The sequence below is a fragment of the Lutra lutra genome, chromosome 11, assembly GCF_902655055.1.
Source record: "Lutra lutra chromosome 11, mLutLut1.2, whole genome shotgun sequence".
In the NCBI taxonomy this organism is placed as follows: Eukaryota; Metazoa; Chordata; class Mammalia; order Carnivora; family Mustelidae; genus Lutra; species Lutra lutra.
Window position 1 is genome coordinate 32,190,963 of NC_062288.1, and position 25,060 is coordinate 32,216,022.

The 25,060-nt window shown below is 38.7% G+C and overlaps 1 protein-coding gene and 1 pseudogene across 13 annotated transcripts in view; one reads left to right on the forward strand and one right to left on the reverse strand.

The window, feature by feature from the left end:
- ADAM22 (ADAM metallopeptidase domain 22) overlaps positions 1–25,060 on the forward strand; it is a 222,468-nt gene that overhangs the window by 24,891 nt on the left and 172,517 nt on the right. For all 13 annotated transcript variants that reach the window (XM_047694253.1, XM_047694265.1, XM_047694251.1 and 10 more), the window contains exon 3: positions 9,133–9,209. In XM_047694253.1, the coding sequence (XP_047550209.1) occupies positions 9,133–9,209 (77 nt within the window). The remainder of the gene's footprint in view (positions 1–9,132; positions 9,210–25,060) is intronic.
- LOC125081485 (uncharacterized) lies at positions 21,847–21,966 on the reverse strand (annotated as a pseudogene).

A 25,060-nucleotide genomic window follows, 5' to 3' on the forward strand; every position in this document is an offset into this window, starting at 1 on the left:
GGCCAAGGGATACTCTACACTCGATTCTGACATCATAGCATTAGACACTGCTTGTCCTAGTCTTGAAGACCTTTTAGTGATGATCTGTGTTCTGTCTCCCTCTTTTAGGGCAGCAGGTATCCTTCTATTCTGGTTTTTTGGAGTCAGACTCTCCAGCTTATAGAGTTCGCTTGTATCAAGTAGTAATTATTTTCTAGGTTACAGTTGGCTACAATCTTTCCTTGCCATAACGCACATGCAAGCCTATTGGATGTACAGTGGATAATGTGACTTGATTGGTTGAATTTTCTGTTTCTTCTCGTAACAGTCTTGCTTTCAAACATGATTTACAGTCCGTATATTTTTAAAAGGCATTTCACTTTTCTAGGGGAGTTGTTTAGTGGTAAAGATTAGGTGACAAAAATGACCTATTTATTGCTAGGGCTAATAGTGACTGGCTCCAATAAATGGAAAAGGTGTAAGTAAGAGTAATTGCTAGAGTTTCTTTCATTACCCTTATCCAACAGAATAATTTCATTATTTTGTTACCTCTTTGATTTTTCCTAGAAACATGTTTGAAAAATTGTACTTACTTAATTTCTTTAGATTTTGATGCTTTTGAAGTTAGCATTCCCAAAAGATTACAGACTAGATACATGTAATGCTGCACATATAACAAAAATTTTCCTACTGGGTATTTGTGTTTTCTCTCAAACAGCATGGATGGATTATGAAAGCTTTCCTGTAACATGAGGGCAAGGAGTTATTCTTCAAAGCAGTTTGGAGACATCAGCTGGTAGTATGTGAATCATAATACCAGTTTAAAAATATGGGGGGCAGATTCATATCATACTAAATTTCTATAACAGCTTTTTGCTATGTTCTAACCTGTGCGTGCATGAGAAGATTCCATGATTTGAGACGTCGTTTCCTCAGAGATGGCTGCTATTGTTTTCTTTCTCTCACACAAATTTGCCTTTCTTCCTTTCCTTCCTAGTTGTGGTAAGATGGAAAGTGTATTCTTCATATCAATCTTCGTTCTAACTACTTGAGAAACAAACAAACAAAAAGAAGTATTTTCAGGGTTTCTTGTCTCTGGAATTCTCTCATTTGGTGTCCTCGTGAAGAAAGCCCTTGGTGGGTGGGTGACAAGTTTCAGAAGAAAAACATCTTTTGATATCTTTGCCATTAGAAACTTACTGCCTATTTTTTTTTCTTTTAAGCGGGAATTTTGTTTTTGCAATATTTTACTTGATTATTTCTTCACTGTGTTCTTGGAAAATTTGTGGACAGTGGAAATATGTTAGGAAGTTAGGAATCTGGTCTTTTACAGTTTAGCATATGTATGTGTAAGTTTATGTGTGTGCAGGAAGCTCTCCAAAGTTTACATAGTTTTAGTCTTTAGTTCTAGGGGAGAAAAATCCTTTTTATCCCACGTGAATTTGCTTCCCAAGGAAAATGCTATGGAATTCTTATGTGCCAGCTAGTCATCATGGGATTTTGTTCAGTATTGTTTCTGATTTTTCTTTCCTTGAACGCTTGGAGCTAACCCTTTAGTGGAAATGAGCCATAACTCTCAGACGTCTCTAATATCTTCGCAAAGAAGATGAAATTAAGCAAGCAAGCAAACAAAAGTGCATTGACATACCAGCACTGAGTGAAGTGAATCTTGATGTGAAGAACTTGCCATTCTTACTTTTTGTTCTTTGGACTAGGCCTGTTTCCGATGTTGCCTCCAGGAGACACTGGGACCCAGCTGGCAAGAGACAACCCTTACTTAGAGGCCTGCTTTTAAAATGATCTGACTTAGAGCGGAACTGACTAGTTATTCATTTGATAATGTAACAGCTTAACTGTTTACTGATTTTCCCCTCCTCTGCTCTTTTTACCTGTCTTTTACTTAGCTTTCAGTAGTTACATTATTCTTTGTAACAAGCTGTTATATACTTTCACCATAAACAAAAATTTTTAAGTGTTTTTCTCACAGCATTCTGTAACTTATACTCCTTTCAGTTCACATTTGGGGAAAAGCAAGATGAAGTATAGGAAGGTTTCATAACTCACTTTTAAATATCGAGTCACTAGTGGGACCAGGAAGACCTGTCATCTTTTTTCCCAACTTTCTTGCAGTAAGGAAGAGTATCTGTTTTCCAGGGCTGATTCATCTCTCGTCTGCTCCTTTTGTCTGCTGATTTTGTCGCATCCAAACGTTGGGGTTCCTTGCACTCAGATTTAATTACAGCTCAGTAGCACTACATATTATATTGTTCTCAGGCTGCTAAAGGTCTTAGAGGCCTTCTCTGACTTCAGAATTACATGAGTAAGTGTTTCTTGTTCAGGCCTTAAATGAAGACCTAGTAATGGGCAGTTAATGGCCAAGATGATGGAGAGACAGATTTATCAGAAGATAGCTGGAGCATAAATAGGTAATGAGGCTGCCTGACTTCCGGAGTGGAGATGAGAATATCAAGGCTGGTTGGTGCCTGTGTCAGCACAGCCTCTCTGCCTCTAGTTGTTGGAGCAGGGGCCACTGGAGAGAAGAGCCCATGGCCATCAAGAAATCAAAGGCTTGGGGTGCCTGGGTGGCTCAGTGGGTTAAGCCACTGCCTTCGGCTCAGGTCATGATCCCAGGTCCTGGGTTCAAGCCCCGCATCGGGCTTTCTGCTCGGCAGGGAGCCTGCTTCCTCCTCTCTCTCTGCCTGCCTCTCTGCCTACTTGTGATTTCTCTCTGTCAAATAAATAAATAAAATCTTTAAAAAAAAAAAAAAAGAAATCAAAGGCTTCAGGGCTTCCAGGGTCACCAGAACTGGAAACTTCAGCCAGGGAAATTCAGAGAATGCTTGTCAAGGACTCATTAAAGAAAGTTGTGTGTGTTTGTTTGTGTGTGTGCTATATATGGCTTCACCTAGAGGTTCCTCGGTACAGAGATTTATATGGCATAATATCTCTCCTTGGGTCATCCACCCCAAAACAAGGATATGTCCTATTGAGTGAACAAGTTTGCATCAATGTAAAATTTTTCACATCAATTAAAGTCAGTGCAAGAACTGGCATTTGAGTTGGAGACCAAGTTCAACTAGAAGGGAAAACCGTGGGAACTGGTTACGTGTTAGGCTCACACATGTTAGCTCTGCACAGAATTCTACTTACTAACCTACTAGCCAAGGGAACACTATCCAGCTACTGTGGCCCCAACAAATTGTAGAATGAGGAATCTTAATGATAATCGATGTGTCTCCTGAGCTCTTTTGTCAGAAGTTCACATAAGGCTGTGGAGTAATTACAGTGAGATTCTGGTGATTTTTCAATTGGCCTTTTCTGTTGTAGAAAAAGAAAGGGATAATATATGCAAGTGATTATTGGTATTTTGTTTTTTACTGATCTCAAGGTATAGTAGATGCCAGGAATTACACTTGTATTTTTTTTTTAAACTAACTTGAAGTGAATAGTGAAGTATTTTGGATGAAGAAAAGCTAAAGATTCTGTTACATGCGTTAAAGACTTCTTTTTAATAATGTTAATTACTTTCACAGTTACTGGGTTACACAATGCCATTTGACTGGTAATACTCCTACCCCCATTGGTATTCACTGATTCATTATTCAAGTTGGGCTTAATTAAAAATCCAAACTTCCTTGTCTTTCTCTTTGTGTCAAAGTTCTGATTCTCCCGTGAAAGTTTCAGTGTCAACTTAGCTTTAAAAAAAATGGTTAGGAATAAAGCAGTCTTGAAAGGTTCATTTGTACTTACTTGATCTTTTGGATATGTAGGTTGGCCCTGGTTCATGGGCTCTAGCCGGTGCAGGAGAGAAAGGCTGCCAAGAGGCAAAATGCACAGGAGCACGGGGTTATGTTAGCTTCACATTGAAATTTCAGCTGTTATCCATGAATAATAAATAGGCCTCAATCTGGGAATTTATAGCAGGTTCTTCTGGTCCTAAAATTCCGTGATTCATTTTTGAAATTTGAATTTAAAATTATCCTTACATAATTTTATTGGTTTATTAAGTTTTCTTGCCATCTGGATAGTTATTTTATATCTTCCGATGTTTTTCTCTCAATCTTTTGTTTCACAGCTCCTAAAGAGGTCAGCCTCAGTGCTGTTTCTCAGTCCTTAAAACACACACATACACTCACATGCTTTGCCATGCCTGTGTAACTTTTTTTCATTAAAAGATGGATTTCTATGTCTACTTTAAACTAATTCTTAATTTCTTAGGTTGTGATCAGTTGGCCTCAGAGCATGTGCTCTGTGTCCGATGTGGTAACGCTATTGATTTTTCTAGTGAAAACAGATTTCTAAACTGTTTTTCATCATTTAATTTTCTTTTCATACGCTTTAAAAATGTTCTTTAGAACATGTTAGTGACTTTAAAAATGCTCCTATTGTAATAATTACTCCTAAGAACCCAGTAAAACCTGCAAGCACCTCCACGCTACAGAATGAAAACTGGGATGAAGCATGCTGCCTACAGCCTCTGCTACCAAGCAGTGTGACTTTGCAAATGACATTTGTCCACAATGGCCTGTTTTCTTCTCTGTAAAATAAAGATGATGTATTATATGAGCTTTAAGAGTTTTCTCCATATTACTGTATGATACTGAAGCATTTGATTAATAGTTTTTGAAATCGCAAATCATTCTTTAGATTTTATCTATTTATTTGAGAGAGACAGAGTGAGAGAGAGAGATCATGAGCTGGATAAGGGGCAGAGGGAGAAGCTGACTTCCCACCGAGCAGGGAGCCCGATGCAGGGCTCAGTCCCCCGACTCCATGATCATGACCTGAGCTGAAGGCAACTGCTTAACTGACTGAGCCACCCAGGCTTCCCAAAATAGCAAATCATTCTTATGTAGTGATTTGAAAGAATGCATTTCTGCAAAATTACATTTTTTACATATCTCTGAGAGCCATTATTACCTTTTAGCATTCAAATGGGAGTTAATAAGTATTAGAATTTTTGTTTGGCTATATATGTTAGCGTCCACCCCCCTCAAAAGGGGAAGATCCTGATATTATACTATTTCTCTCCTCTCAAACATTTCCTTTTCATTTGAACTAAAAAGGCAGAGTCTAAGATTAACTTTCTGAGAACCATCTTGGCTCACATTGATGGTGTTGGCCAGGAAGCTAGATTATTAATACAGCATGAAGTCAGTGTAATTCTACTTAATTATTTCTCCAAGATAACCTAAAGGCGTAAACATATTTGTTCTCTTTGGCCTGCTTTTTTAAGTCAAACATGGGGAAGGCAGGTTCCAGAAAGAGAGAAGGCCACACAGAATGCAAGGAAACCATGCTAACATTTATTTCAGCGATCACCTCTGCAAGTTTGGTTTGGCTGGCAGTCTTGAGTTTGGAGTTTGATCCTTGTGCCTTCATGAATGTCTGAGCTCCAGCTGTGAGAACCTTGGTTTTAACCAATCCGTGGAAGAGAATGACATTGAACCACTGGTGAAATCAGCTCTTTTTTTTTTTTTTTTTTTTAATTTTATTTATTTATTTGACAGACAGAGACCACAAGTAGGCAGAGAGGCAGGCGGAGAGAGAAAGAGGGGGAAGCAGGCTCCCTGCTGAGCAGAGAGCCTGATGCGGGGCTCGATCCCAGGACCCTGGGATCATGACCTGAGCCGAAGGCAGAGGCTTTAAACCCACTGAGCCACCCAGGTGCCCCTGAAATCAGCTCTTTATGGCAACTGCTTTTCTTAATGTTCAGGTACATTGCCAGTGATGCTGTATTGGGTTTCCCATTGCTGCTGTAAAACATTATGACAAACTTAATATTATAAAACAACAAAAATTAATTTTCTTAAAATTCTGTAGATGAGATGCCTGGAATGGGTTTTGCAAAGCTAAAATGCAGATGTTGGCAATACTGTGTTTCTCTAGCAGAGAATTTTCCTTGCCTTTTCCAGTATCTAGAGACTTCCAGTATCCATTGGCATATGGCTTTTGTCTCTCCTTATTCTAATGTCTATTTCCATCATCACATCTCCTCTGACTCTGACCCTTCTAAGACTCTGGTCTTACAAAGACTCTTTTGATTAAATTGGGCCCACGTGGATAACCCAGGATAATCTCTCCATCTCAAGGTGCTTAAATTTGTCATATATGCTAATTCCCTTTTGCCGTGTAAGATAATATGTTCATAGGTTTCTGGGATTAGAGTGTGGGCATCTTTAGAGCCATTATTCCATCTACTACAGATTCCTTTTACTCACTCATGTGTCACCTAGATGCCAGATCCTCCCAGAGCCTTCTAGGACCACCTAGAATCCCAACCCTGGTCACCTGTTTACCATGTTTTATTAAATCTGGGAATAATGTATTTATTTTCTCAGTTTATTTTTTATTTTTCGTCTGTCATTTGTCACTTTCTGTCTCCCTCCCCTAGAAAACAAGCTCCACTAACAGAGAAACGGGGTCAGTTTTCTTCACTAAATCAGAATAGCTCCCAGCACTTGCTAGACTCTCAGAAGGTTTTTGTTGAGTGAATCAATCTGTATACAGACTAAGGAAGCTTGACTGAGATTAAAACAATATTAATATACTGTTGTTCCTGTTACTATCAATAATGCAAGCATTTTTTACTAAACAGCAGTTAAATATGCTGTCAATAGGTTTTCTTTTGAATTTAAGTAATGCGTTTCTCTTTGGGACACGTGCGAGATCAATAAAATAAGATACTAGCTGTTCTAAACTGAAGCTGCAGGAAAAACAAATCATAAGAATTAGATGAAATTAGTATAAACAATAAGTATCTTGCTGAGAAAGAATGGCAATGTTATCTTGATCCCTACACTGAATCAGGAGACCATGATGAATAGCATGGGGCCTCTCCCTTATTCACCCCAGTTATGTGCCAGGAAAGAATGGAGAGAAGAGATGTTTTAATGGAGACATCATTTCTGGTAAGCAGCACTTTCCGCAGGCTGTTCCAAAACATGGTTGTTAGCACTTCAGGAAACTCAGAAAGCTTTTAGACGAAGGAAAGACATTATCCATTGACGTGGCATTAAGAACAACTTTGATGGAAGGAGTGCATTTCTCTAGGCAGGTAATTTATAGCTGTTCCGTTGTTGTTCGTTTATGTATCCAGGTGACTGATAAACCCTCAAATGAGTCAGTCAGGAAATACTTATCGAGTACCTGACGTGAGTAACTGAGGTTAAATGAGGTAATTAGGGTGTGCCATGTGTGCACATGTGTAGAGAAGAAGCTGCATGAGGACAGTGAGAAGCCAAGGAGCGAGGTCCTGGGAGAATCCAAATCTGCCTACCCCTTGATCTCATAGTTGCAGCCTCCAAAACTATGAGAAAGTAAATTTCTGTTATTGAAGCCTCCTGGTCTGTGGTACTTTGTTGTGATAGCCCTAAGAGACTGATACGAAGAGGAGCTTGAGCTACATTTTGAAGGGTGGATAGGGGCCATTTCTGGGAAATGACCTTGGTGAAGATCACTATCCAAGGGTCTGGTTCAGAAAGGCGCTCCGCAGAAGTGATGGATAAAAGGCACCAAAAAAAAAAAAAAAAAAAGCACCAAAAAAATGTTGGAATACACCCAGCTTGTTGAATTAAAGTGTAGAAGGGAGAATTGACCACAGACAGAGTATGGATGTGTCCTTGGGGACTTGTGTGCCATTATGTCGGGTGGGGAGAGGTGACTGTGGAGGATCTTGATATCCAGGGAGAGAAAATTTGTATTTGGTACGGTAGAAAATCTGGGGCTTACATTTGGGTTTTGGTAAAGAGTCAATTTTAGGTTAGGGAGAGTATGATCTGTGGCAGATATGGGAAGAGCAAGGTGTGGTTTCAAAAACTGTAAGAAGGGAAAAAAGCCAGAGTTTGGTGATAGCCTGGGTATTACTTGGGAAGAACTGGGAGTTAAAGTTGAATGATTAATGAGGTAATGAGGCTGAGAGGTATCCAAACAGTTCTTCATTCTTGGGGTTACATGGGGATTGGGATGTGTTAGCAACTGAGGTATAGTGTTCTTCTACCCCTACTTCTTTCGAATACTTTAAAAGACAAGAATTCTCTTTTCTTTCCAAAAAGCTTTATTATTATCAATTAAGCTCTCTCCTTTCACTTGATACCATAAACTTACTATGTGTGAAAATCCCAGGGATGATTGAGGTGCCCTTAATGGCCCACAGAATCCTAGGGTGCTTCTTTTTTTTAAGATGTGCTGGTTCTCTGGGAACAGTAACACCATCTGCCTTGTGTACTACTTAAATACGGTTGCTCAGATGGTTTTTGTCTATAAAATAGTGTTTGTTTTTTTCTCACTGTTGGAATTATACATGTTTATTTTAGAAATTTGGATACTAGAGAAATATAAACAAAAAATTTAATTCATAGTCCTACTGATTATCTATAGCTTTAGTTAATATTTGGAGAATCAAACAATAAATGGTTTTGTTTCCTTCTTTTCAGTTAATGCATGTGATTATTCAATATGTTAATATTGGTATTATTGGTAACATTACATTTTTTTTTTTAGAGTTCCTTGTATTTTCTCTGGGAGTTCCTAGAGTAACATAGGAAATTGTGATTTTTTTTTCCCCTAAAAAATTTTCATAGGTGATATTTTCAGTAGTTAGCAAAGATTGAGTTTTGCTCTAAAAAGATATGGAGACGTCTATGAAATTATGTTTGGCAAATTAGAACTGAAATATTATTTTTGAAGTATGTATTTCAGATAGGATTAAAAAGGTGGTTTTTGTTTTTTTTTTAGATTTAGATACCTTCCTTGTAAATAGCTGATATCCATCTTATTATTTTTACTCTTAAATTGAACATATTTTTCCCTCTTTTTTAATGTACAAAATTTAATTTTAAAGGAGCCCATCATATAATATAGAGTAAAATGGATGAAGCGCAGTCTTCTTGGAAATGAACTATTTAGCCACTTGAGTAAACCAGAAAGATAGGGTACTTGCCCTCTGGGGTGAGGTAGTACTTTACTTCAGATGGGTGAATGCTTGGCTTCTAAGAAGGTGTGGATTTTACTTTTTTCCTTTACGTAAGCTCCATGCTGAACCTGTTTTCTAATTTACGATATTATAAACCTTTTTGAATCCTCATAAGAAATGCTTATTGTCTGATTGCTGTGGCTGAATAGTAAGTACCTTTCATCTTTTTGATATTGCAGTTGACTCATGTTGATCAGGCGAGCTTCCAGGTTGATGCCTTTGGAACATCCTTCATTCTTGACGTCGTGCTAAACCAGTAAGTCCTTGTTGAGCTTCATTCCCTTTGGTCAGATACACATTCAATCCACTTTTATAACCTTTTGTAAAGTTCTGTTTTCTCACCATACTTTACTTCATCTTCCTGTGTCAATTCGATAACTACATTTAAAACTTTTGTATCTATTGTAAGTTATAAAGTCTAGCAAGTAACAGGAAATGGATATCCATTTGAAACTGAACAGCTGTAACAGATTTAAGAAGGTAATGTGGAGGTCAAGACTTACTCTACTATTTTGCATAAGAATATATCTGACCTAAGTTCCTCTGAATGCAATAAATTGTAAAAATAATATTTTGGGTATTAAAATGTCTTTCTTTAGAACAGCAGATGTGTGACCCCTAATAATGGCATTAGGTGCATTGATTTGGGAGTCAGTTTCTTTGAGGTTTAGGGTACTGTGATTATTTTGTAAATATAATGTAATTTTGGAAATTCTGTTTTTCAGTTTCGTTAGACACCCTTCAAGTGTTCATTAGCCACATGTGGCTAGTGGTTACTTTATGGGATAAGGCAGAACATTTCCATCACTGCAAAAGGTTCTGTTGAGCAATACTGGTTTAGAATTCTTTTGGGGAATAGGCATATATGACCTGTTAAGATTATTGAGCTAGGTCAGTCAGTATTTGGAAAGAGAATTCACATCTTCCTTTTAGATTCCAGACCATGTCCAATGGATTAATTTAATAATGAGTCTTACTAGTATCCTACTTTTTGTGGACTATTTTTTTACAAAATGTTACAATTCCATCTTTTATGTTAATATTTAAGCCATGTATTAGTTCATTTTTTATCTTTTTTTTTACATTTTATGTATTTATTTATTTGAGAGAGGGAGAGAGTGGGGGAAGGGGCAGGCAGAGAGGGGGAGGCAGAGGATCTCAAGCAGGAGACACCCTGAGTGTAGAGTGCAGAGCCCTTGTGGGATTCGCTCTCACAGCCTGGATATCATGACCTGAGCCAAAACCAGGAGTCGGTCGCTTAACTGACTGAGCCACCCAGGCACTCCTAGTTTATTTTTTAATTAAGTTGTCTCATAGATATCTTTTGTAAGTATGTCTCCCCTCTCTTCATATTTTTGTAGTTCACAAACAATTTAAACACTGAAACCCTTGTTTTAGGTGGAAGGTGACTTTTTGGGTGATCCATTAATCCATTAATTAATCATCCATTAATGATTAATGATCATTAATAGGAGTTGTTTGTTCTTTGAACATGTACATTTCTAAAATGTAACACAAATTTAAAAAAAAAAGTAACGTGGGTACCTGGGTGGCTCAGTCCTTCGGGTGGCCTACTCTTGATTTTGGCTCTGGGCATGATCTTGGGGTCATGGAATTGAGCCCTGCATCCGGCTCCATGCTTGGTGGGGAGTTGGCTTGGAGTTCTTTCTCTCCCTCTTCCTCACCACCGCCCCCCCCACCCCCGGCTCATGCATGCACACACACACACTCTCTCTCTCTTTAAAGTAGATAAATAAATCATTTTAAAAAGAAAGAAAATATAACATTAACTGTATTTCTATGCTCATTAAAATATAATTTATTGCTTGTTTTTAAAATTAATAGTTTAGAACATATATAATTAAATGCTTTGTACCACATGCTATTTAATCTAATTTCATAGAGCATAAGATTGTGTTAGTATGATTTGTATCTTATATTCCTGCTTGATGTAAATACCCTAAAACTTACATGTTAAGTGACTCATTGTGGTTTTTCAGCAAATTTGATGTTATAAAGTTTTTAAAAACTAATTATAAACGAATGCATGCTCCTTAGAAAAGTAATGACAAAGTAGCAAAAACAGTCTCACAAACTGTACCACATAGGATTGCCCTGTTTTATTTTTTATTTTTATTTTTTTGAGAGAAAGAGAGTGTGTGCAAGCAGGAGGGCAGAGAGGTGCAGCGGGAGAGGGGGAGAGAGAATCTTAAACAGGTTCCTTGATGAGTGCAGAGCAACTGTAGGGCTTGATCTCCACACTGAGATCATGACCCTGAGATCATGACCTGAGCTGAAATCAAGAGTCGGACACTTAACCTACTGAGCATGCAGGGACCCCAGATTGCCCTATTTTACATTGTAGCCCTCTCTGCCCTCATTCCCTTATCAACCCTACTACCTATACTCCCCTACTTCATTTTTAAGACAATATTCATTGCCATTTAATATGGGTTGACTCATATGAAATCGCCATTTTTGCAGATCAAAAAGTTCAAATACCAGCACTGTCTTAGGGTCAATTAATATTTCTATATTTTAATTACTTATTTTGTTTATTATCTTTTTCCTCCCACTAGAATGTAAGCATCTTGAGGGCAGAGATTTTCTTTCCTTCCTTGCTGTCTTTTCCTTCCTCTGCTGGGCAGAATATGTACTAAATTCCAGGCTGGGAAGCCATATAAACTTAGAGACCTTAGAAAGGCTGGAATCCACCAGGACACAGAGAAGGCAGATAAGGATAGAGGCTGTCAACTGGGGAGAAGGCAAACAGCAAAAAAGAAACAGAGGATAAGTATTTGGGACTATCTTCCAAAAACTGAGCATCTATATTTAGGTATGACTTGGGAAGTCAGATTCCTAGGTTTTTATTTATTTTTTTTTTTTTTTTTAATTTATTTATTTGACAGAGAGAAATCACAAGTAGGCAGAGAGGCAGGCAGAGAGAGAGAGGAGGAAGCAGGCTTCCTGCTGAGCAGAAAGCCCGATGTGGGGCTCGAACCCAGGACCTGGGATCATGACCTGAGCCGAAGGCAGCGGCTTAACCCACTGAGCCACCCAGGCGCCCCGCAGATTCCTAGGTTTTTAGTTCATTGACTCTTTCCTATCCCTCCTTTTATATTATTATTTTTTGCATTTTTAAAAACTTTTATTTATTTTTTAAATTTCTTTTCAGTGTTCCAGAATTCATTGTTTATGCACGACACCCAGTGCCCCGTGCAATATATGCCCTCCATAATACCCAGCACCAGGCTCACCCAACCTCCCACCCCCCTCCCCTCCAAAACCCCCAGTTAGTTCCTCAGAGACCACAGTCTTTCATGGTTCATCTCCCCCTCCAATTTCTCCCAACTCCCTTCTCCTCTCCATCTCCCTATATCCTCTGTGTTATTCCTTATGCTCCACAAATAAGCGAAACCATATGATAATTGACTCTCTCTGCTTGACTTATTTCACTCAGCATAATCTCCTCATGTCCCGTCCATGTTGATACAAAAGTTGGGTATTCATCCTTTCTGATGGAGGCATAATACTCTATAGTATATGTGGACCACATCTTCTTTATCCATTCGTCCATTGAAGGGCATCTTGGTTCTTCCCACAGTTTGGCGACTGTGGCCATTGCTGCTGTGAACATTGGGGTACAGATGGCCCTTCTTTTCACTACATCTGTATCTTTGGGGTAAATACCCAGTAGTGCAATTGCAGGGTCACAGGGGTAGCTCCATCTTTAATTTCCTAAGGAATCTACACACTGTTTTCCAAAGTGGCTGCACCAACTTGCATTCCTACCAGCAGTATAAGAGGGTTCCCCTTTCTCCACATCCTCTCTGACACTTGTTGTTTACTGTCTTGTTAATTTTGGCCATTCTAACTGGTATAATGTGGTATCTCGTGTTTTTGGTTTGAATCTCCCTGATGGCCACTGATGATGAACATTTTTTCGTGTGTCTGTTAGCCATTTGTATGTCTTCATTGGAGAAGTGTCTGTTCATGTCTTCTGCCCATTTTTTTGACATGATTATCTGTTTTGTGTATTTTGAGTTTTAATTTTATTTAATTTTTTCAACAGGAGAGAAGTCAAATTTAATAGCATAAGTAGGGGAAGTACACACTTGGAAATTCCCTCCCATCCTTCCTTTAAATCACTATTCCTGTGGATAGCCCAGCCTTGGTTTCTGGTTCCTGACATTTGTAAAACCTTGATTTTCAGTTCTCAAAAAAGAAAGGATATTTATTCATGTCAGTTATACCCTAAACCACCTCATTCCTTTGGAGAAATCTCTCCGCAAAACATTCTGTTCCTAAGGAGAAACACATATGGGCCATTCTTACCAGAGCATGGAAATTCTGGGTAGAGCAGAATTTCTTTCGAGATACTGGCAAAAACCTTCCATTGGGCATTTTTCCTCTTACTGTAGCAGAGATTTTGAAATGCAAGAAGTACAAAGTATATATTTATATAAAGTACAGAGTATAAAATAATAACATAAATGGAAGTTCTTGGGCTAAGGAATATCCAATGGTTTGGGTTTTTTTTTGTTGTTGTCTGTTTTGGCTTTTGCCTAGGATCTTTATTACACATAGGTGGCAGATAGCTGATTTCTTTAAGCTTTAAGAGCCAGGATGATTTGATAAAAAGATTTTTTAAAAAATTTTTATGAGAAATGTTTTTATTTCATGGTTCCAGTTTACATATTGTCTTGGGGTTGTGTTGGTTAAGGAGCAAGAAGGTTAAAAATCGAATATACTCTTTTTTTATTTTTTATTTTTTTAAGATTTTATTTATTTGATAGAGAGCACAAGCAGGGAGAGCTTCAGGCAGATGGAGAGGGAGAAGCAGACTCCCCACTGAGCAGGGAACCCAAAGTGGGACTTGATCCCAAGACCCTGCGATCATGACCTGAACCAAAAGCAGACCTTTAATCATCTGAGCCACCCAGGCACCCTTGAATATACTCTTTTTAAAAGCTATTTTTCTTATGAAGCAATTCTAGGGCTGTGGGACTGATAGAGGGTTTGTTTGTTTGTTTGTTTGTCTTTTTGTTTTTAAACTGGAGGCAGATAAAGTAGGTCTATGTGTAGCTGGATTCCAGTTGCAGAATGGATCCAGTAATATACATTTCAGATTGAAATGGAAGGAAAAGTATCATTACATAATATTCCTTCTGAATGTTCAGTACACAAAGTTATCTATAACCATATTATATAAGTTCAACCTATGGGTTGTAATTTCTACAGAAGGCAGATAAAGAATATGGAATGTTTATACATGAAAAGCACAGCCAATTCCTGTTTTGCCAAGTGATTTTTAGTTCTTTCATGAGGTCACACAGTTGTGAAATTTCACTGTTTAATAAATATATTTAAAAAACCCAAACTTATGGCCTGGCCTGGTCAAACTAGACCCAAGGCCACACTGGACCTTTTCAGAGATCAGTGACTGGTATTACCTTTATTGTGAAACATTCCAGAGAAAGAGAAATGAAGATGTTTTATACTATATATATAACATTATATATATATACACACACATATATACTATATATGTAAATATATATATATATGTAAATATATATATATATATACACACACACATATAATGTATATATAATTGGAGCAGTTCTTTTCCTGTAAATCTCTCTCCCATTCTTCAAAAAGTGGACAACTACACTGCTCAGATAATGAAAAAATTTCCTTTCACTGCTCCTTGATCCTTTTACAAAAAACTACATACATGTGGATATACCCATACCCCTATATACTCATCCCCACACATCCCACAAAGAAGCAGATACTCCACATGATTATGAAACATATAATTAGGAAGATAGAACCCACCTTTTATAGCCTGTTTTTGGGAAGGCAGTCTGTGGTACAGCTCCCAGATTTAGATGATTCTGCTCCTAAATTTTGATTGTATTTTACACATTCTTTCCTTCTTATTATAATAACAATAAAAATAGTTTATCTAGCTTAGGATCCTTATATCAGTGTCTTTTTTCCCTTTTTCACAGTGAGGGATAGGGAGGGCAGCTGTCAGCAGATGGGGTTGCCCTGCCAGACAGGAGGTGGTATGGAGGTAGGATTGGGCTAGGAAGAGAGGAAGAAGCAGGAACAAGATCAGACAAGAAGCATCCAAATTCTGTTCAACTGGGCAAGTCCAATTTTGTCTTCTGTCATTTAGCAAAATCATTTGCTAATTAGTCACCTCTTGATTGCTTTGCACTAGCACTCTTGAATTTGCAGGAAAAGTAGAAATTACAGGGGGCACAAGATAGTGTGTGACTCCAACTGGAATTGGAATTTAGGTCTGGAAGTCTAATTTCCTTAACTGTTCTATTTACAGTGTGGATAAAAATAAATGATGGGGATAAGATTATAATTAAATGATGATGTTATATGATGATAATAAATAACATAATATGTCTTTCACTGTTAATAAATCTGTAACTTAATATCTTACTGTTCAACTAAATTCATTATGGCAAATATTTGTTTTTATATATACATTTAATGCAAAATTATTCCATAGAAGATAAATCTGTATTGAATGGTCCTTGCCAATAAGGGTCCTTACCTTCATCTTATAAACATACCATATATGTGTTTGAACATATGTTTTACACATGCATATGTATGTGTATGTATATGATGTATACGTACACATACATGTGTACACACAACCATATGTACACACATATATATAAATTTCTAAGCCTCTAGTAAGTGCTAAGAGTTATTCTAGCCTGTGAGGACTTGGTAGAAACAAGGAAGGAATCACCCTACTCTCAGCGAGCCTGTGTTCTAGTCAGAAAATGTGTTAACAAATAAATTTCAGAAGGTGACAGTGCCATTAATAGTAAGTGCCTGGTTTAGAGGTGAGGGTGCTATTGGAGCAGCGGTCAGAGACAGGCTATCCCTGAAGGGATGACATTTGAACTGAAGGGGTCCCCAGGCAGAGAGAACAGCAAGTGTCAAGGCTGTGAGGCAGGAATGAGCTTAGTGTGTTTGAAAGCTAGGAAGGTGGCATGTGAGGCTGGAACAGGGTGAGTCCAAGGTAGTTTTTAAATGAGGTTGGAAAGGTGGCAGGACCCAGATCATGTAGGGCCTCAATGGCCACAGAAAAGACTTTGGATGATAGTCCAAGCAGAGGCTGCTGGTTTCCCCACACTGTATTTTATAGTGTTTATTCCTTTCTCCTTTCCTCACTGACTTATCATCCTGCATTCATCATACTTAGTTATTGTATATTTTAGTATCTTCCCAAAGCAATCTCTTCTGAAGATTTATTCATTAATTATTTGGCCTGGTACCACCATACTGTTTATTGTACCTTTATAAGTGTTTTAATATCTAGCGTGGAAAACTCTTTCATTATTAGTTTTCTTTTGTAAAATTTCTTAGAAATTTTTGCCTTTTCTAACATGGAAATTTAGAATAACTTTGTCATTCTCCTTTTGAAATTTTAATTGGACTGTCACTACACCTTATTTTAATTTGGGAAAAGTATATGTTTTTATAGATAACTGAGTCTTTCCATCCAACACCATTGTGTATTTTTTTTTCTTTTAAATTTTAAAACATCTATGGGACACCTGGGTGGCTTAGTCGGATAAGTGTCTGCCTTTGGCTTGGGTCGTGATTCCAGGGTCCTGGCATTGAGTCCCACATTGGGATCCTTACTCAGCGGGGAGCCTGCTTCTCCTTCCCCTGCTGCTCCTCCTGCTTGTGCTCTCTCTTGATCTTTCTCTCTGTCAAACAGATAAATAAAATCTTTCTTTTTAAAAGATTTTATTTATTTATTTGACAGAGAGAGAGATCACCGGTAGGTAGAGACGCAGGCAGAGAGAAAGGGGGAAGCAGGCTCCTTGCTAAGCAGAGTGCCCGATGTGGGGCTTGATCCCAGGGCCCTGAGATCATGACCTGAACCGAAGGCGGAGACTTAACCCACTGAGCTTCCCAGGCACCCCAGAAAAATAAAATCTTTAAAAAAATAAATTTTAGCATCTATTTTTTCTCTCAGTAAAATTGAGTAATACTTTGGTTTTTGTTTGTTTGTTTTTTTATATTTTATTTATTTATTTAACAGAGAGAGAGAGAGAGATCACAAGTAGGCAGAGAGGCAGGCAGAGAGAGAGGGGGAAGCAGGCTCCCTGTTGATCAGAGAGCCCGATGCGGGGCTCAATCCCAGGACTCCCAGATCATGACCTGAGCCGAAGGCAGAGGCTTTAACCCACTGAGCCACCCAGGCGCTCTTGTACTTTGTTTTTTGTAGGTCCTGAACATTTCATGTGGAAACTTCTCATGGGAATTGTAGTTTTTGTTGCTAATGTGGACATTTTTCTATGTCTTATAATTTAGTTATTGATGATACATAGTAAAGTCATTGATTTGTGTTGAGCCTTATTCATTTCCTTAATAATGCTAGTGGTTTTTCTTGTTGGTATTGGGTTTTCTAGTTTGGCAGTAACAAGACTAGAAAATCATGAAAACATCCTTTTTTTTTTTTTTTTCCAAAGTGATACTTCGTGTTACTATTGTCCACCTTGAAGCTTTTTCTAGAAGTTCCTGAACTCTATTACATTGCACTTTTGTCTTGTTCTTTTGGTAATAGGCATATCTCTAGTATTCACTGTTAAGTAGAATGTTGATTATTGATTTTTGAGAGCTAGTCTTTATCATGATAAAGCAATATCCCAAATCTTGTTTAATAATTTTTGTTGTTGTTTTTAAGGGAATGAGTATTAGATTTTATTGGATTCCTTTCTAGTCAAATTGAGTGAACATACTGATTTTCTTATTTGACAGCTTTGTCATGTTGCATAATTCATCGTAGTAGCCCATATGTTGCTGGCCTTTCTAGTTGTGACTACAGAATGGAATTACACCTCCTGTTTTTATCTAAATTATTATGGCATAAGACTTTGCTGGCTTTTTTGCTCTAAGTTACCTCCATCTCCAAGTGTGTCCCTCAACTATTTATCACACTTATTGTTGTCTTTTACCTTGCCTCTCCATTTCTACCTCTGACAGATCCCCTGCAGTAGCCTCATGACAGCTGCTGGGCACAGCTGCCCTCCACCAGTGATGGCTGCTCACATTGGCCAGAAGTGGTCACTCCAAGAACCCACAGGCCCTTCTTGTGTAGGGTTGGTGCCACCAGTGAGGGCACAGACATAGCCTCTGCTCAGAGACAGGCAGAGAAAAGGGCACATTTTTTTCTTTCTCTGATCCAAGGCAGTTGTCATTCTCTTAGCATGAAAAGCAGTGGGGACATCCATTCTCAGAAAGTGAAATTGGACCGCTACTCTCAGAGTTATGATCTGACCTGACTGCCACAGCTTGATAGTATCTTTGTCAAAGTATGGCTTATTCAACTTTAAACAGTATTCCGTGTGTGATGACTAACACCCAGAACACCAAGTACATTTCCTTGTCACAGTCTCTCCTCCTGCATGAGGTGAGGAATAAATTAGGATTATAATCACCCTCTTGTACTAGCTCCGGCTCCTAATTTTCCCTGGTCCAGTGCTTAGACAAGGATAGACGGTTTTCAGGAATGGGGCTGGCTGAAAAACATCAAACATGTTGTGACACAGCTCTGCAATTAACACCTTGATCAGAGTGTAATTGCTTTTCTCTATTGGTTAAAACCTTTGGAAGAGTTCACAGAACTGCCAGGATCTACTAGGGGGATCTCTTCCCCTAAAAAGGGAGGGTTGCCCAGTTGCAAATTCTACTTTTTATTTTAGAATGTGACACCTGATTGTAAGATTGCTTCTCGTTTTGAATTTTCATTACTAGCTTCTGAAATAGATAGAATTTTTATATCAGCAATAATAAATGAGATTATATCAGAGTTAAAAAGCTATATAAAATGAATTCTTTTTACTTACAATAAAATTCCTTGAAACATTATCTCCTGGACTGTAAGAGTCACATATGTTTTTTAGTGTCCTTATGTCCATAGTGTCCATATGTATTTAGTGTCCTTATTTTGAAGAGTCCAGCAACCTTTTTAAGAGATAAGTCTTTGATAAATAATAATTTCTGATGGATATTGATATGTTCATCTACTTGTTTTGGAGCCAACTTTGGAAGAGTATATTTTCCCAAAAAATTGTCCACATCATGTGTTGTTTGAGTTTGATTGGTGTATATTTGTGTGTGCTTTTTAGATAAAAATAACGTCCAAAATTTCTACTGTACCTATTGTTATATCCTTTTTCTCGGAGCTACTTTTATTTGTGCTTATCAGGTGTAACCTCAGGTATACAAAATTTTGGGAACATATTTACTACATAAATTAAACAACATGATTTAAAAAAAAAGATTTATCCATTTATTTTAGAGAGCCAGAGAGAGAGTGTGTGTGTGTGTGTGTGTGTGTGCGTGTGTGTGAGTGGGGGGAAGGGCCAGAGGGAGAGGGTGAGAATCGCAAGCAGAGGATGGAGCCCAGTGCAGGGCTCTGTCTGACTCTGACCTGAGCCAAAGCCAAGAGTTGGACCCTCAATTGACTGAGCTACCCAGGTTCCCCTAAATGACATGATTTTTTTTTTTAAAGATTTTATTTATTTATTTGACAGACAGAGATGACAAGTAGGCAGAAAGGCAGACAGAGAGAGAGAGAAGGGAAGCGGGCTCCCTGCTGAGCAGAGAGCCCGATTCGGGGCTCGATCCCAGGACCCTGGGATCATGACCTGAGCTGAAGGCAGAGGCTTAACCCACTGAGCCACCCAGGCGCCCCTGACTTTGACTTTTTTAATGTACAGTAACAGCTGTTTTTTTTAATAAGTTCTATTTTGCAAGAGGGGTGGTGTCAGGTATAAATAGTTGCTAAGCTTTCTGGATTTCAGTTCCATATCTATTGCAAGTCTGGAAAGAGCTCCATACTTCTCATGGTTATGATTTCATGCTCTTTGATTCATAATAAACTCTACCTTTGAAATACCTATTGAACTGTTGACACTTTTTAAGGGATAAGATTCTACCATTAATACTTTACATAGGAATTTTATGTAGACCACACATTTCTTATACCACAGCTGAGTCATATCTCATTCCTTCTCTTTTGTTCTAAGTTGAAAAAGTTTTTAACTGTGACTTCTTTATTTTTTTTTAAGATTTTATTTATTTATTTATTTGATAGATCACAAGTAGGCAGGCTGGCAGAGAGAGAGGGGGAAGCAGGCTCCCTGCTGAGCAGAGAGCCCAATGCAGAGTTTGATCCCAGGACCCCGGGATCATGACCTGAGCCGAAAAGCAGAGCCTTTAACCCACTGAGCTACCCAGGCGCCCCTAAACTGTGAATTCTAACATTAGACTTTATAACTTTCTTTCACAGGTGGAAGGTCTCCTGGGCTTAGCCCAGAATGGCTTTGATTGTTAGTTGGACACACCTTGACAGCAAAGCCCCCTGCATGAGAATGGGTGGGTGAGTGGAGTAAAGGGGGCATTGGAAATGCTCAGCCAAGAGCCAGAAAGTGATCCAGTGCTAAAGCTGAGACCTTGGAAATTGTTTTGAAGGGGGCATTTGGAAGGAATTCTAGAGGCAAAGGGACCCCATGGGCTGGAGCCTTTTAAAGGGTTCAGAAGGCCAAACTCATGGGTGAAGAGAAAGCTGTGCAAGGCTCAACTTAGTCCTGTTTTCTTTTTTACTAACATATAGTGTATTATTTGTCCCAGGGGTACAGGTCTGTGAATCATCAGGCTTACACATTTCACAGCACTCACCATAGCACATACCCTCTCCAATGTCCATAACCCAGCCACTCTATCCCTACCCCTGACCTCCCAGCAATCCTCAGTTTGTTTCAGGAGATTAAGAGTGTCTTATGGTTTGTCTCCCTCCCAATCCCATCTGGTTTCATTTTTTCATTCCCTTTCCCCCACAACTCCCCTCCCTGCCTTTCAAATTTCTCATATCAGAGAGATCATATGATAATTGTCTTTCTCCAATTGACTTATTTTGCTCAGCATAATACCCTCTAGTTCCATCCACGTCATTGCAAATGGCAAGATTTCGTTTCTTTTGATGGTTGCATGGTATTCCATTGTATATGTATACCACATCTTCTTTATCTATTCATCTGTTGTTGGACATCTAGGTTCTTTCCATAGTTTGGCTGTTGTGTACATTGCTGCTATAAACATTCAGGTGCGTGTGCCCCTTCAGATCACTACATTTGTATGTTTAGGGTAAATACCCAGTAGTGCGATTGCTGGGTCATAGGGTAGCTCTATTTTCAACTTTTTGAGGAACCTCCATACTGTTTTCCAGAGTGGCTGCACCAGCTTGCATTCACACCAACAGTGTAAGAGGGTTCCCCTTTCTCCGCATCCTCCCCAACATCTGTCGTTTCCTGACTTGTTAATTTTAGCCATTCTGACTGGTGTGGTATCTCATTGTGGTTTTGATTTGTATTTCCCTAATGCCGAGTGATGTGGAACACTTTTTCATATGTCTGTTGGCCATCTGGATGTCTTCTTTGCAGAAATGTCTGTTCATGTCTTCTGCCCATTTCTTGATTGGATAATTTGTTCTTTGGCTGTTGAGTTTGATAAGTTCTTTATAGATTTTGGATACAGCCCTTTATCTGATATGTCATTTGCAAATAACTTCTCCCATTCTGCCCCTTTGGTTTTGTTAACTGTTTCCTTTGCTGTGCAAAAGCTTTTGATCTTGATGAAGTCCCAATAGTTCATTTTTGCCCTTGCTTCCCTTGCTTTTTGTGATGCTTCTAGGAAGAAGTCGTGCGGCTGAGTAGAAGAGGTTGCTGCCTGTGTTCTCCTTAAGGATTTTGATGGATTCCTGTCTCATATTGAGGTCTTTCATCCATTTTGAGTCTATTTTTGTGTGTGGTGTAAGGAAATGGTTCAGTTTCATTCTTCTGCATGTGGCTGTCTAATTTTCCCAACACCATTTGTTGAAGAGACTGTCTTTTTTCAGTTAGCAATAATCGCACCTCGGATAGACCTCATTGGCTATGATACTGCCACTGCGCAAAGCTGAGACTGTCTTTTTTCCATTGGACATTCTTCCTTGCTTTGCCAAAGATTAGTTGACCATAGACTTGAGGGTCTATTACTGGGCTCTCAGTTCTGCTCCATTGATCTATGTGTCTGTTTTTGTGCCAGTACCATACTGTCTTGATGATTACAGCTTTGTAATAGAGCTTGAAGTCCGGCATTGTGATGCCACCAACTTTGGCTTTCTTTTTCAACAGTTCTCTGGCTATTCAGGGCCTTTTCTGTTTCCATATAAATTTTAGGATTATTTGTTCCATTTCTTTGAGAAAAATTGATGGTATTTTGATAGGGATTGCATTAAATGTGTAGATTGCTTTAGGTAACATAGACATTTTCATAGCATTTGTTCTTCCAATCCATGAAATGGAATCTCTTCCTGAATTTCTTTCATGAATGTTTTATAGTTTTCTGAGTACAGATTCTTTGCCTCTTTGTTTAGGTTTATTCCTATGTATCTTATGGTTTGGGGTATGATTGTAAATGGGATCAACTCTTTAATTTCTCTTTCTTCTGTCTTGCTTCAACTTCGTCCTTTTATAAGAATGGATCAGGGGCGCCTGGGTGGCTCAGTGGGTTAAGCCGCTGCCTTCGGCTCAGGTCATGATCTCAGGGTCCTGGGATCGAGTCCCACATCGGGCTCTCTGCTCAGCAAGAAGCCTGCTTCCCTCTCTCTCTCTCTCTGCCTTCCTCTCCGTCTACTTGTGATCTCTCTCTGTCAAATAAGTAAATAAAATCTTTAAAAAAAAAAAAAAAAAGAATGGATCAGAGCTGAGCAGACAGGGGTCAGGTCTATATATGCCTACATATTACTGATCTGTTTAAGCTTTCTGCATTGTGGTTTGTTTTTAAAAGTACAGCTTTACTGCAGATTCACTGTCTTTCATCTGATTGTTTAATATGACCTTGAGATGTTTTTAATATTACCTGCTCTTTTTAATAGGGGGATCTCGAGATTTCAACACATTTATGAGAATATTATTTAAATTGTAGATAGAATAATTACAGAATTATTCAGTATAACCAATACTATTTATGGCCCTTAGTTTCTCAAGGGAATTAACCCTTGAGTAATAAATTGATTACTGCATATTTCTCTATTACAGGTTTATGTAATTTGCTCAATATAGTAAATACTTTTAATGTGCAATAATGGAACTTGTAATAAATGTTTTTGCATAATTGTATAGCAACTCTTTTGAGTTTTTACAGTGATTAGGAGACATACTGAAGATTAAATTATCACAGCTCACTACTGTTTTTCTCCCAGTTGCCAAATTATTGAACTTTGCTAAATTATCTAGCAGTGATAGTGGTATATAGTCCAACTACGGGGAACTTTCCAGGCACAACAAATTAGGTTCCTAGACATATTTAATATAAATGTAAATTTATGATATGGCTGTTAAAATGTTGGGTGAACAAAATCTTTGCAAGGTGAAAGATTCAGTTTGGACACTTGTTCTGTAATAGCAATATTTGTTTTATGTAAAGACAGTGTTTAAGGGTGAGGTATAAGGTATGTGCTTACCCCCAGGTGGTGCCATCTGCCTAGAGATGGCTTATTGTTCTTGGTCTCTGAAATATTTTTCTCATATGTGCAAAAAATATATATCAATTTTATCACTCACTGTGAATATGCGTGTATTTTCTCAGGCTTCAGCTGTTGGACTAAGTCCTCAGCCAGTGAGATCTGATGTGGAAGGTTGTGCTGTAGACCCTTGTCCCATGAGTGTTGACTATAACCATTCTCAGGGAGTGTGGCCATGTTATTCTTTGGCGGTTCTTTTGTTTAGTCTAAAACTGAACAGTTTTGACCTCGAATGGTATAGAAGTGATAGTGCTAGGTGTGCTATCCAAGAAACAAAGACAGGTTAATAGCCTTATAGAGGCTTAAAAGGCCTTTCCTGGAAACTGGTAGAGGATAAAGATCAGCTTGAGCTTCCTTCCAGAAAATGGCCCTAGAATCATAGGATAAGAAAGCACAGGCAGCAAGGGATGTGGTGTGATGATAGGAAGGGGTCATGAGTACTCTTGTAGCAAGGTGGCTGGTTGCAGTCAGAGGAACAGTCACTGGGAAGAACTGTGGGTGCCTGTTATAAAGCTAGGGGATTTGGAGAGAAAGGCTATGGTGTTAGAAGGTGGAAGAGGGTCTGTCCGTACTGTATCCTCCAAACTGAGAAGGCACTTTGAGACTGAAAAATGAAGGAAACCACTCCATACCGTTTACACAGTTTTATTCAGGGTAACTAACTTAGTGACAGGTGGAAATTGGATGAATGGATGATCCAGGTAGTACGTAGCTATCCTCCTCCTAGCCCAGACGTTAATCCTCTGCTTTTATAGAGCAAGGGGTGTGGTGGTGACGTCATAGTATGGCTATCTAACATTGTGCCATTGTGTGCCGGAAAATCTAACTAGTTAGCTACATTGGGGTGCTTTGCATGCCATTCATCTCTACTAGTTGCCCCAAGTGGAACCATCTGTGTACCACTTCAGGGAAGATCAGAACACACCTTCCTGCATCCTGGTCAGGGCATACGTTAGCTTCCATGGACCTGGAACACGCAGTCCCGAGGGAGGTCACTGTCGCCCAGGCATGAACAAGACGGAGGGCCAAAGATGGAGTCAGTGTTACTAGCTCGAATCAGCTGTCACTGGACCACCCCTCTGTGCGGACTATGCTGGAATAACCCTGTGTGGGACCTTTTGCTGGGCTGTGTCCCTTGCTTTCACAAGAAAATTAGAAACGTGTGGTGTAGGATACATATGAGGTTAGTGTGTATGGCAGGGTGTTTACATATGAATCCCATATTTAATTCAGGTAATTTTTATATATTTTGTTTTAAGAAAACCCTCTGGTAACATACTGTGATCATTAGCCCACGTAAACTTCAAATTTATCCAGTTCAGATGTGTTGGAGAGGTGAGACCAATAGAAGCATAGGCAGTCTCTCTGGAGGTTATTCTGTGTGCTGCCTTGCTCTTCTCCTAAAAATTTTTAGGATTTTTAAAAAAAATTTTAAGTAATCTCTACATCCTTTGTAGCCATGGTTGAAACAGCAGATGGGCCTCTTC